The 13,291-nt window shown below is 34.5% G+C and overlaps 1 protein-coding gene across 5 annotated transcripts in view; it reads left to right on the top strand.

The window, feature by feature from the left end:
- The window catches only part of AGBL3 (ATP/GTP binding protein like 3), a 131,409-nt gene that overhangs the window by 60,050 nt on the left and 58,068 nt on the right, over nucleotides 1-13,291 (top strand). For 4 of the 5 annotated variants that reach the window (XM_037739972.1, XM_037739969.1, XM_037739970.1 and 1 more), the window contains 2 exons: nucleotides 1,680-1,806; nucleotides 2,722-2,822. In XM_037739972.1, coding sequence (XP_037595900.1) covers nucleotides 1,680-1,806; nucleotides 2,722-2,822 — 228 coding nt within the window. Of the gene's footprint in view, nucleotides 1-1,679; nucleotides 1,807-2,721; nucleotides 2,823-3,047; nucleotides 3,161-10,263; nucleotides 10,331-13,291 lie in introns of all 5 variants that reach the window. The other variant, XM_037739968.1, reaches the window with a different exon arrangement.

Below are 13,291 nucleotides of genomic sequence, written 5' to 3'. Positions count from 1 at the left end.
GGATAAATCTCAAAAGTATTAGGCTAAGTGAAAGAAGCCAGTCTCAAAAGATTACATCCTGTATGATTCCATTTATATAGCAGTCTTGGAAAAGCAAATCTATAGTGACAGAGAGCAAATCAATGGTTGCCAGGAGTTCGAGGTGGCAGGAGGATGTGACTGCAATTACCTTGTTAGGATTATAGAACTGTTGTGTATCTTGAGTGTGATGGTGGTTACAGGAATCTATATGTGTTTGTTAAAATTCATAAAATGAGTCTGGGCACAGTGGCCCATACCTGTAATCACAGCACTTTGGGAGACCAAGGCAGGAGGATTGCAAGAAGCCAGGAATTTGAGATCAGCCTGGGCAACATAGCAAGATCTCATTTCTATGAAAAGATACAAAAATAGCTAGGTGTGGTGGTAAGTGCCTGTGGTCTCAGCTATTTGGGAAGCTGGAGGGGGAGGACAGCTTGAGCCCAGGAGTTTGATGCTGCAGTGAGCTATGATCATAGCACTGCACTCCAGCCTGGGTGACAGAGAGAGACCTGTCTCAAAACACAAAAAGATACATAGAATGAAACACTAAAAGTTAATTTCATTGTATGTTACTGAAAAAACAAAATTGCACCTCAAAAAATTTCTTTGTAGACACTGATATCTTTGTAGACAAACTTTCAGGACATAATTTCAAATGGTCTTTCATATGAAGATAAAGAAACTTTATTTTTGGACATCTCCAACATCTCCTAACATTCAGTCTCATGTTAGGAATGAAGACTGAATTCCTTCCTAGAACTTTTTTAAAAGTATAAAATTTTATCCCAACTATATCAAGAATTAATCAACTTTTGGAAGCAACCTAAGTGTCCATTAACAGATGAATGGATAAAGAAAATGTGGTACATATACAGAATAAGTACTATTCAGGCATAAAAAAGAATGAGATTCTGTCATTTGCAACACATGGATGGAACTGGAGATATTGTGTTAAGTGAAATAAGCTAGGGATAGAAAGACAAACTTCACATGTTCTCAGTAATTTGTGGGAGCTAAAAATTAAAACAATTGAACTCATAGATACAGAGAATAGAAGGATGGTTTCTAGAAGCTAAGAATGGTAGTGGGGGAGAGCAGAAGTGGGGATGGTTAATGGGTACAAAAGAAGAATAAGAACTAGTATTTGATAGCACAAGAGGGTGACTGTAGTCAATAATAATTTAATTATACATTTAAAAATAACTAAAAGTATAATTGGATTGTTTTTAACACAAACGATAAATGCTTGAGGTGATGGATACCCCATTTACGCTGACGTGATTATTACACATTGCATACCTCTATCAAAACATCTCATTTACACCCTAAATATATAAACCCACTGTGTATCTGCAAAAATTTAAAATTTTAAAAAGAACTGATTTTGAATATATATGTTACATAAAGATATATGCATATCTTTCTATAAAAATAGTAAATTTTATTGTAGGAATTAGAATCCATAGCTCTCAGAAATGTGAACAATTTAACATCCTTAAAATGAGTTTTTTCCATGGGTCAGGAAATAAAAAATAGCTCCTGAAGCTTTAGTGAGAATTACAGATTTTACATAACCACTTTTTCATTTTTAGTACTACTTCCAAAAATATATAAAGGTACCAGAACAAAGAGTCTCATTTTTACTTGCTTCCTTTCAGTTTTCATTCTCAGCTTGCAAGTTTAATGTCCAGAAGAGCAAAGAAGGAACAGGAAGGGTGGTAATGTGGAAAATGGGAATCAGGAACAGCTTTACCATGGAGGCAACATTTTGTGGATCTACTCTGGGTAAGACCAAGGGTTCTATTCACAGCTCTCAAAGCTTTAAACCCAACATATATAATTTAATATAAATTTAATAGTACACATAATACCACTTTCTTCCTACTTAAATAATGCTAATATTTAATCAATTCTCTAAACAGAATGAATAAATTCCCGCTATATGGTATCTCTATTTCATCATTTCCTTTTGTTTAGAAAGGAACTTTTAATCATGTAAATAGAATAATTAGGTGTTTCATATGCTAATTTTTAAATGCTTGTTATTCTTATGGGAATATCTACAGATTTTTAAGAAATATTTTTATCAGATTTGCTATTTGCAAGGCAAAATGGACTTTTTGGGGTCAATAAATGTTTAAATGAAAGCACTTTGTTCTCTGAACAAAAAAATGTGCTTTGTGGTCCCATTTAAGAAATCTTTTAATTATATCTAGCATATCCTAACATGGTTAGAATACTCCATATTAAAATAATTGTCACATTATCAGAAAATGTATCAACTTAAAGTGCTGGAAATCCACACATGTACTTTCCAGCTACTTTTTAAAGCACTTTAAAACAGATATAACATTATTTGTGATGATGAAAACCTTTTCTCATAAAATCTTTATGCAAGTTTTTCTCAAAGTGATTATTACGATGGTTTCTAACTGGCAACCAAATATTGTATAACTGTCTTACTGAATTTTTTTTCTGCCTTTACAACATACACTAATGTGCGTTAAATCAGCTTTGGTCCAGATGGTGGAAAAGGAAGAAGCGAAAGCAATGAGCTGTTAAATGATCTGCCCCGGAGAAGAAAATCCAAAGGACAGGACATGGAATATCAATGTTTTGTTTATACTCTCTGTTTTACAATGTACCTGCTAAGAAAAATTAACTTATCCTCAATAGTGGATAAATTTATTGATGTTTTAGGTAATAAGCGAGGCACTCATTTCAGTACAAAGGACCTGGAATCAATGGGATATCATTTTTGTGATTCTCTCTTGGACTACTGTGATCCCGACCGAACCAAGGTAAGCAAAGTCCATTTGGTAATGCATCAGACTCCAGCCTATCAGATAACATAAGCTGACTATGGACCTACGCAGCGTTTGCCTTTTAATGTTCCAAAAGTGTTGTTGGGGGTTGGGCACTTAATTTCCCAGTAACAATTGTTCCAGGTGTCTATAAATACTCCAAAGAGTTCAATTAGGAAATAAAGTTATTTTGTAATAAACTCATTTATCATTTTTCCCTAGTATTATCGGTGTCTGAAAGAATTAGAAGAAATGGAAAGACGTATAACCCTGGAAAAAGTCTTTGAGAATTCAGACACTCCTGTGATAGAAATTACATTGGATGTAGAGTCTAGGTAACTTAAGCCTACTGAAGTAATGCAATTTGATATACTATGTTCTTTATAATTATACCAGCATTTTATTGTCAATTCTCAACTTAAAATCCCAACTAAAAGTGATTTTTTTCTATTATTTTTCTATTTTCCATTTTATTTCTGCTTTAATATTTGTTATTTCCTTTCTTCTGTTAATTTGGGGCTTAGTTTGTTCTTTTCTATCTCCTTAAGGTATAAAGTTGGGTCATTTGTTTATTCTTTTTTAAGTGTAGACATTTATCACAATAACTTTCCCTCTCGCTTTTGCTGTATCACATTAATTCTGGTATGTTATGTTTTCATTTTTGTCTCAAATTGTTTTTAATTTCCTTATTTCAACTTTGACCCAATGATTGTTCAAGGTTGTGCTGTTTAATTTCTTTATACTTGTGAATGTGAATATTCCAGTTATCCTTCTGCTATTTATTTCTAGTTTCACTCCATTGTAGTCAGTCATAATACTTAACTAAATTTGTTAAGGCTTCTTTTGTGGTGTAACATATGATCTATCCCTGGGCAAGTTTCAGATGTGCTTGAGAAGAATATGTATCCTGCTACTGTTGGGACAATGTTCTGTGTATGTCTGTCAGATCCATTTGGTCTATAATGTCGTTCAAGTCCTCTGTTTCCTTATTGATCATCTATGTCAATATTCTATTATTGAAATGAGGTATTGAAGTCTCCTGCTATTATCGTATTGCTGTTTCTCCCTTCAGTTCTATCAATGTTTGCTTTGTATATTTAGGTGCTCTGACGTTAGGCGCATATATATTTGTGATTGTTATAATCTTCCTAGTGGATTGACACTTTTATCATTATATAATATCCTTATTTGTCTCTCATGACAGTTTTTTACTTAAAGTCTATTTTGTCTGATATAAGTATAGCTATTCTTGTTCTCTTTCAGTTACCATTTTAGCATGGAACATTTTCCCATCCCTTAATTCAGCCTATGTATGTTCTTAAATCTAAAGGGAGTAAATAGATTGCAGTTGGGTTCTCTTTTTTTAATCCGGTCAGCCATTCTGTGTCCTTTGACTGAGGAGTTTAGTCCATTTATATTTAAGGTCATTATTGATAGAAGATTTACTATTATCATTTTGTTGTTTTCTGTTAGTCTTATAGTTTTCCATCTTTTATTCTCTTCAAATTATTTCTAATGCTGTTACTACCCACAGAGAACTGACATTTTATTGAGATGACACAAAAGCAGTATAGTAAAAGGTAATTAATAATAACTGGAAAATTCAATTCTAGGAGAATATAGTTGGAAGAAATAATACGCTAATTTTAGTACAGTACTTACAGGAAAGGTAAAACAAATGTATGATTCTTCTATTTATACATTTTTCAGTCTTGAGTTAGTGCCCCTGCAACCTTCCCTGGTGACTAAGTTTGTTTCTAGATGAGAGTATCATTTTGAGCTCATAAATTTGCTTATATAATATTTGATGTGCTCTAATCAATTTCAGTGATTATTATATGAATGCTCAAATTTTCCTAAATCTGTGAACAAGACCGATTAAGTTGGCCTGTATCTTTTTTGATATGACTCTCATATGAGTCTTCAGTTTTCAACCATGATAAGATTTCCCAGGCTCATCTTGTACATTTCCTGCACCAAAACTGGAATCAACCATTTCTCTCAGAAGTCCTGGTTCTTTTCAGTGAAAAGGGATATTTAGATAACATAGCCTAGAGGGTAGTTATTATTGCTTCCAGGTTATTTTTCCCAAAGGATTAAGAAAGGAAACATATTTTCATGAGAAAAAAAAATCTTCAGTTCATAATTATATTTCCAGTTCAAATTTAAGATTATAGAACTTATTCTTCCTTATTTTTTTATGCTTCTGTCTCTTTTCTCTTATACTGAAAAATCTTCAATCCTAATTGCATTAGGGTAAATATTTACCTGCTTCTTCCTTTTCCTATCATATACCCATAATAATGCTACCAATAAAATGACTATTGAATGCAGTTTAACATTTCTTTGTAATTCTTTTTTTGTTTGTTTGTTTTTAAGACGGAGTTTCGCTCTTGTTACCCAGGCTGGAGTGCAATGGCGCGATCTCGGCTCACCGCAACCTCCGCCTCCTGGGTTCAGGCAATTCTCCAGGTTCAGGCACGCACCACCATGCTCAGCTAATTTTTTGTATTTTTAGTAGAGACGGGGTTTCACCATGTTGACCAGGATGGTCTCGATCTCTTGAGCTCGTGATCCACCCGCCTCGGCCTCCCAAAGTGCTGGGATTACAGGCTTGAGCCACCGCGCCCGGCCTTGTAATTCTTTTTAAGCTTAGTATAAAGTATTTTTTAGAAGGGAAGAGATTATTTTCTCTCTGTGGCTATGCCACCAGTCTGACAGTTAAATGTCTTTGGTTTTGATTGTATTAATTTTAGGAATAACTTTATTTAATGTTTTGTTTTTAAATTATATAACATATTTACATTAGAACATCAAAGCTATCTAATGAAGGGCATTCAAAGAAGTGTTGATTTACCCTATCCCCCACCTACCCTGTTTCCTCCCTTGTTCCATGGGCAACCATTTTCATTAGATTTTTTACTTACTCTTTTATTGTTTTACCTTGAAAATATGAATGAATAACTACATATTTTCATGTCCCTGTACCTTATATGAAAGGTAGCATACCATAAGCATTGTTCCATATCTTGCTATTTTCACTTACGATATTCTCAAAATCATTGTAGATTTTTTGGTATATAAGTGTTTTCCTTATTTCTGTGTAGTACTCCATAGTGTGGATATATCATAATTTACTCAGTCTGTCCTCAAATGAAACACTTGAAAATCACCTACTTTTTTCAATTAGTCTTTTTTAATAGATTCAGGGGGGTATATGTGTGGTCTTGTTACATGGATTTATTGCAAATGCTGGGGTTTGGGCTTCCATTGAAACCATCACTTAAATTGTGAACGTAGTACCCAATAGGTAGTTTTTCAATCCCTTTCCCCCACCTTCCTCCCACTCTTGGAGTCCCCAGTGCCTGTTGTTTCCATCTTTATGTTGATGTGCACCCTTTGTTTAGCTCCCACTTATAAGTGAGAACATGCGGTATTTGAAAACTATCTACTTGTAAATGTGGTTCTAAGTCAGGATAAGAGATAGAAGTGAGATCAAATAAGATAATGTATTAGTAAATGCTCTATAACCTGGTGCTATAAAATACTATATAAATAATATATATCATGTGTTATCTATCTAGAATACCTTTTAAGAAATTCAGAAATTTATGGTAAATTGGGACATAAGCTTGATTTCCTAGCACCAATCAATAGTCTACAGAAGTCTGTAGAATGATTTTTGAGGTTACAGAATCATTCGTGTTGGTTATTTTGGAAACTGTATAATATCTAATGTATACTGAAGAAAGCTTCATCCTTAAATGTGCAGAAATACTACAAATGTGCTTCTTATGTATATTGCCCTTTTTAAAAAGGAACATAATAACCACCATCTACTTTTTCCAGAGATGTAAAACAATTTCAAATGAAATCTTCCAAATGTTTTAAGAACTTTGCATGCAGATACATGTAGAAGGCATAGCTTCATCCTTTAATTAATTCTCAATTCAATTTCTTCAATTGAAATAGTTGTATTAGAATTAGATCTATATATCTCCCAGTGTGAGTTCTGGTAGATTGTGTCTTTGAAGAAGCTGGTGTATTTCATCTAAGCTATAAAATTTGTGAGCACATAGTTGTTAATATTTCTTCTTTATCTCTTTAATTTCCATAGCATCAGTAGTGATAACTCCTTTTATTTCTGATGTTAGTAAATTGTGTCCTTTCTTTTTTCTTGGTTAGCCTGGCTAGGGATTTATCAATTTTATTGATCTTTTCAAAGCATCAGCTTTGTTTTCATTGATTATTGATTCCCTGTTTTCAGTTTCACTGATTTTTAAATTATTTCTCTATTTTTCCTGCTTGCATTAGGTTTCTATTTCCTTTTCTGACTTCCTAATGTGGACACTTGAATTCTTCATGTTAAAGCTTTCTTCTTTTCTGATATATGCTTTCAATGCTATGAGTTTCCCTCTAAGCACTGCTTGTACACTATTCTACAAATATTGAAAAGTGGTATTTTAAATTTAATTTAGTTAAAATACTCATCTTTGTTCACACTGGACATGATTATCCATGTAGAAAATATCAAATAATTTTAACCTGAAACTAACAATTATAGAAAGATTTAAAGATACAAGGTTAATATACCATTGCCTTTCAATATACCAGCCATGAACAATTGGAATTTAAAATTAAAAACAAAATACCATCCACACTAGCACAAAAATTTAAAATATTTGCATTAAAGCTAACAAAATATGTGTAAGATATATATGAGGAAAATTACAAAACTCTGAGGAAAGAAATCAAAGAGAATCTAAATAAATGGAGAAAGAGTTCGTGTTCACAGATAGGAAGACAATATTGTTAAGATGTCAGTTCCTCCTGGCATGATTTTTGACTCAATGAAATTTCAATCAAAATTCCAGAAAGCTATTTTGTGACTATAGACAAACTAATTCTAAAATTTGCATGGGTATGCAAAAGATCTGAAACAGCTAACACAATACTGAAGGAGGACAAAAATCTAAGGACCTACACTACTTGAATTTAAGACTTGCTATAAAGCTACATATATAAGCTACATAATTCAAACAGTACAGTACTTCAGAAAGAACAGACTATATTTGTCACCACTGACAAATATAGTCAATGGTGTTTGAAAAAAGAACAAAGGTAGTTAAATGGAGACATAATCTTTTCAAGAAATGTTACTGGAACAACTGGACATGCACAGGCAAAAATATGGATCTAGAAGCAACTTTGCACCTTTCACAAAAATTAACTTCAAATGAATTATAGACCTAGAGGTAAAATACAAAACTATAACACTTCTAGGAGATAACATAGGGGAAAATCTAAATTATCTTGAATTTGGTAATGACTTTTTGGATATGACAAAATCATGATCCATGAAAGAAAAAAATTGTTAAGTCTAAAGATGCTTGACACCTGAAAAAAGTAAAAATAAAAGATGCTTTGACGTCATTTTTCATTAGAAAATTACAGATTAAAACAACAGTGAAATATCATGACACAAATATTATAATGGCTAAAATCCAAAGCAGTCACAATACCAACTACCAGTGAGGATGAGGAACAACAGGAACTCTCCTTCTTTGCTGGTGGGAATCCAAAATAGTACAGCTATTTTGGAAGCCAGTTTGGCAGTTTACAAAGGTAAGCATAGTCTCACCACTTGATCCAGCAATTGCACTTATATAACACCTTTATCTATGCTTGCCCAAAAGTGGAAGCAACCAAAATGTCCTTCACTAGGTGAATGGATAAAGAAACATACATCTAGACAATGAAATGTTATTCAGTGACTTTTTTTCTAAAAGAGCTATCAAACCATAAAAAATATATGGCAGAACCTTAAATTTATATTGCTAAGTGAAAAATATAAGTCTGAAAAGACCACATACTGTATGATCCCAACTATATGACACAGGGTTGCCAGAAGCTCTGCGAGAAGGAAGAATAAATAGATGGAGCACAGAGGAATTTTAGGGCAGTTAAACTACTATTTATGATACTGTAATGATGATATATATCATTATAAAGTTGTCAAAACTCATAGAATGTACACCACAAGAGTAAACCCTAAGGTAAATTATAATTTTTAATAATGTATCAGTGTTGTTTAATCAGTTGTAACAAATGTACCACATAATATCAGATGTTAATAATTTAGGAAGCTACGCGGGGAATGGGGGCATGTGTTTGGGGATGCTCTCAATTTTTCTGTAATCCAAGAACTTTTCTAAAAACATAAATTATATTAATTTTAAAAATACATAAAAATATAACCTAGAAATGTTTTATTTCTTGTATTGGCTCTCAAGCAAAAAAATTTTCCTACCACTGCATTAAATGATTATAATTAGAAATAGATTTGTTTGACCCTTTTTTCTTGAGGTACTATGTTTCATATGGCGCTGCATTGCCTTATATAGAATGGATATAGTAATATAAAAATAAATGAATTTTAAGAGCTAATGATACCCACGAGATCTAGGAAGCTCCCCTGATATAGCATTTATTCAATCACATATTAACAAATCTTATTGAGTGCCTACTATATACCCAGCACTTTTTCCACTCTGGTGATAAGAGCAGTGAGCCAGACAGAAAAAAATCCTACTTTTCTGTAGTTTACATTCCATTAATACATTCCCAAACCTTTATATCTCTCCACACATTCAACAAAAATCCCTATGTCTAAGCTGTTTGGAACTACTAAACATCTAAACCACCTTTGTAAACATTCTCTCTTCTTCCCTTGAGATGGAGTTTCACTCTTGTTGCCCAGGCTGAAGTGCAATGGTGCATTCTCAGCTCACTGCAACCTCCACCTCCTGGGTTCAGGCAGTTCTCCTGCCTCAGCCTCCCGAGTAGCTGGGATTACAAGCATGCGCCACCACACCTAATTTTTGCATTTTTAGTAGAGATGAGATTCCCCATATTGGTCAGGCTGGTCTCGAACTCCTGACCTCAGGTGATCCACTTGTCTCAGCCTGCCAAAATGCTGGGATCACAGGCATAAGCCACCATGCCTGGCCACTTCTTCTTATAATTAAAACTTTTTGGCAGGGCGCAGTGGCTCACACCTGTAATCCCAGCACTGTAGGAGGCCAAGGTAGGTGGATCACCTAAGGTCAGGAGTTCAAGATCAGCCTGACCAACATGAAGAAACCCCGTCTCTACTAAAAAACACAAAATTAGCTGGGCGTGGTGGTGAATGCCTGTAATCCCAGCTACTCAGGAGGATGAGGCAGGAGAATTGCTTGAACTCAGGAGGTGGAGGTTGCAGTGAGCAGACATCGCACCATTGCACTCCAACTGGGGCAACAAAAACGAAACTCCATCTCAAGAAAAAAATAAGAACTTTTCAACCATTCAAATAGATGATAAATAAAAGCAATAGTTGAAATTTTAAGATGCCACTAGAACACTGTATAAACTAAAATTATTATTATTTTTTTTGTAGTAGCCAAGGCTCTGACAGTTCAGAATCCATTGACTCTCAGACTTACCTTCTCAAGTTAACTTCTCAGGTATGACTAAGTATTTTGCTTATATGTGGATATGCTGTGTAGGTACTGTTCTTATTGTGACTAATAATCAGGGCAAACAATTGTAGATATGTAATTATTATATCATCACCATTGTTGCTTATTTTCTAACTATGTACATATTTTAAATCATAGACTTCTTTAACCTTAGCGTTTCTTATTCTAACATTCTTACTTTATGGATGAGAATAGTTAAGATCCATAGAGATGAAATTATTTCTTAAAAGCCATGCAACTTGTTAGTTACAGAGGCGGTAGCCTAACATACATCACCTGACTGCTCAATTTAAAAATTTATTATTCAACTATGTATTGAGCTCCAACTACACATCAGGCACTGGCTGAATGCTGGGGATACAGCAGCGAACAAAATGAGACAACAGCTTTCTCTTTGTTATCTTATATTCTGGCTGGGGGAGATACGAAATAATCAAGATAAATAAAATACATGATGCATTACATGGGGATAAGTGTCTAAGGAGTAAATTAAAGCAGGACGGGGAATAAAGAATTTAGGAGGAGATTGCACTTTTGGATAGGGGTCCCCAAAGTGAAAGATACTTAAGAAACACTTAAGAACTTAACGGAAATGAGGGACAAGCCAGGTAGATACTAGGTGTATTAACTGCTTTTTGCTACATAACAACTTCAAAACCTCAGTGGCTTACAACAAACTTTTACTTTCTCATGGGTCTGCAGGTTGGCTCTGTTAGACATGGGTAAGGTCAGCTGGTCTTAGATTCAGGCTACAGGTTGAGTTCAGTTATGTTCCACAAGTTTCTCATTTTCCTTGGGCTAGAGAATACCCAGGCAAGATCCTATGGTGAAAACCTAGAGTATGCAAGGGAAAACCAAGCAATATAATCCCATTTAAAGCTACAATTTCCCCTGGCCAACTATCTGTCACATTACAACTGCACTTTATAGCATATTCACTAACATCCTACTCTCTAACATTCCATTAACCAGAGTAAGTCTCATATTCAGGCCCAAAATCAATAGGATGGGGAAGTAAACTACACCTATAGTAGGAGGTGCTACAACGTTATATGACAAAGCCTAGGGATGTATAGTCCAGTTGCAAAGGAATGAAGACTTGGAAACAACAATCCAGTATTCCAGAGTCAGCCTGAATCCAGGTTATTCACTTTCCATGCAAATACAAAATGTACTAGTATTCATTGCCTCTCCAAAACATCCCAAAAGATTCATCCAATCACAGTACCCACCTTATAGTCCACATCATAATCCACATCAGGTCTGGAGTTATCGCCTCTTGATTCAGAGACTTGTGAAATAACAAGACAAGTCACCTGAACTACCTCCCACCACCACACCCCCACCCACCCCCAACCCATTATGGTAAAACAAAGATAGGAAAATTATAATGCACACCCCCCATTCAAGAAAAGGAAGAATGTAGCAGTCACCGAATCAAAACAATTCTGAAACTTTATTGTGCACATGTATGAGCTGTCCCCATCCTGATTTGTTTTTGTTGTTGTTATTGTTTTGTCTTGTTTCATATCCTTCAGAAGAGAGGATTTGCAGATTGAAGCACATCCATGGGTATATAGTCTTGCCCCATACTCTTTTTTAAAGAAAATAAGCTTTTATGTTGATATAATTTCAGATTTACAGAAAAGTTGCCAAGGTAGTGAAAGATAGTATAGACTGTTCCTGTCCACCCTTCACCCAGCTTCCTTGACCATTTTTCTAGAAAGCTTTGAGCATATGCTCTTGTTGATGGCTGTACATCTTTCTCAGCCTGATTCCTACCTATAAAAAGTTGGAAAATCAAAAAATTCTTGTTCATTTTGAATAGTGACAGTCCTTTTAATTCAGGCTGACAATATTTTTATCACTATAGCTCTTAAGAAAACTATAGCTTATATGTATATTTGATTCCAGTAAACCTCACAACTCAAAGCCACACTCAATTCTTTTTGAAATATGGGTAGACACAAAAAACATAAATTACTCAGGCATTTCACAACACCACATATTTAAGCTTTCTGAGAGCCATTTTATCCAACTGCAAGGATTAGATGCTATCTTAATAATTTAGGTTTTATCAAAGGATGTTTATTAATTTTTTATTGCTAAGGAATTACTCCAAACCTTAGCAGCTTAAAACCACAAACATTTAATATCATATAGTTTCTGTGGGTCATGAATCCAGGAATGTCTCAGCTGGATGCTTCTATGTAAGGTCTCTCATAAAGCTGTAATGAGGTTGTTGTCTAGGCTGCGATCTGATCTGAAAGCTTGATCGAGGGAGGATACACTTCCAGGTTCACGCATATGGTTCTACAAGATTGAGTTTCTCACAGGCTGTTGGGCCAGACTCCTCAGTTCCTTGATAGCTATTGGCTAGAAGTATCCTTCAGTTCCTTGCTATGTGGGCTTCTCCACAGGGCAGCCCACAACATGGAGTCTGGCTCCTATCAGTTAGTAAGCAAGAGAGAATGAGAGGGCATATGAGATGGAAGCTACAGTCTCTTGATTGCCTCATCTCAGAAGCAGAATTTCATCACTTTTGCCATCTTCCGTTCATTACAAGTGAGTCGGCAGATCCAGCCCACACTCAAGAGGAGAGGATTATACAAAGGAATGAATACTAGAGACATTAGATGGATCATTCGAGACCATGTTAGAGACTACCTACCAGAAATGTAAAAGTCACAATCTTAATTTGATCTTTGCCTTAAGGCTACATTGAAGTCAACACACAAGTTCTAGAATTTTGGACTCTGTTTTTCCTCTCAATTTAATTCCTTTATCTAATTCTTTTTCAAGCTCATTTCTTTCTTCTAATACTTTATCAAATGAAACTAGCAATAACTCTGTTAAATATTCTACCTCCAAACCTCTTTGTCCAGTTACCCAAGTCTGTTATGTAGATTTTCTTTCTTTCTTTCTTTCTTTTTTTTTTTTTTTTTT

This window comes from Cebus imitator, unplaced genomic scaffold (assembly GCF_001604975.1).
Source record: "Cebus imitator isolate Cc_AM_T3 unplaced genomic scaffold, Cebus_imitator-1.0 Scaffold77, whole genome shotgun sequence".
NCBI lineage: Eukaryota > Metazoa > Chordata > Mammalia > Primates > Cebidae > Cebus > Cebus imitator.
Note: the sequence above shows the minus strand (reverse complement) of the source record. Positions and strands in the feature narration are given on the sequence as shown.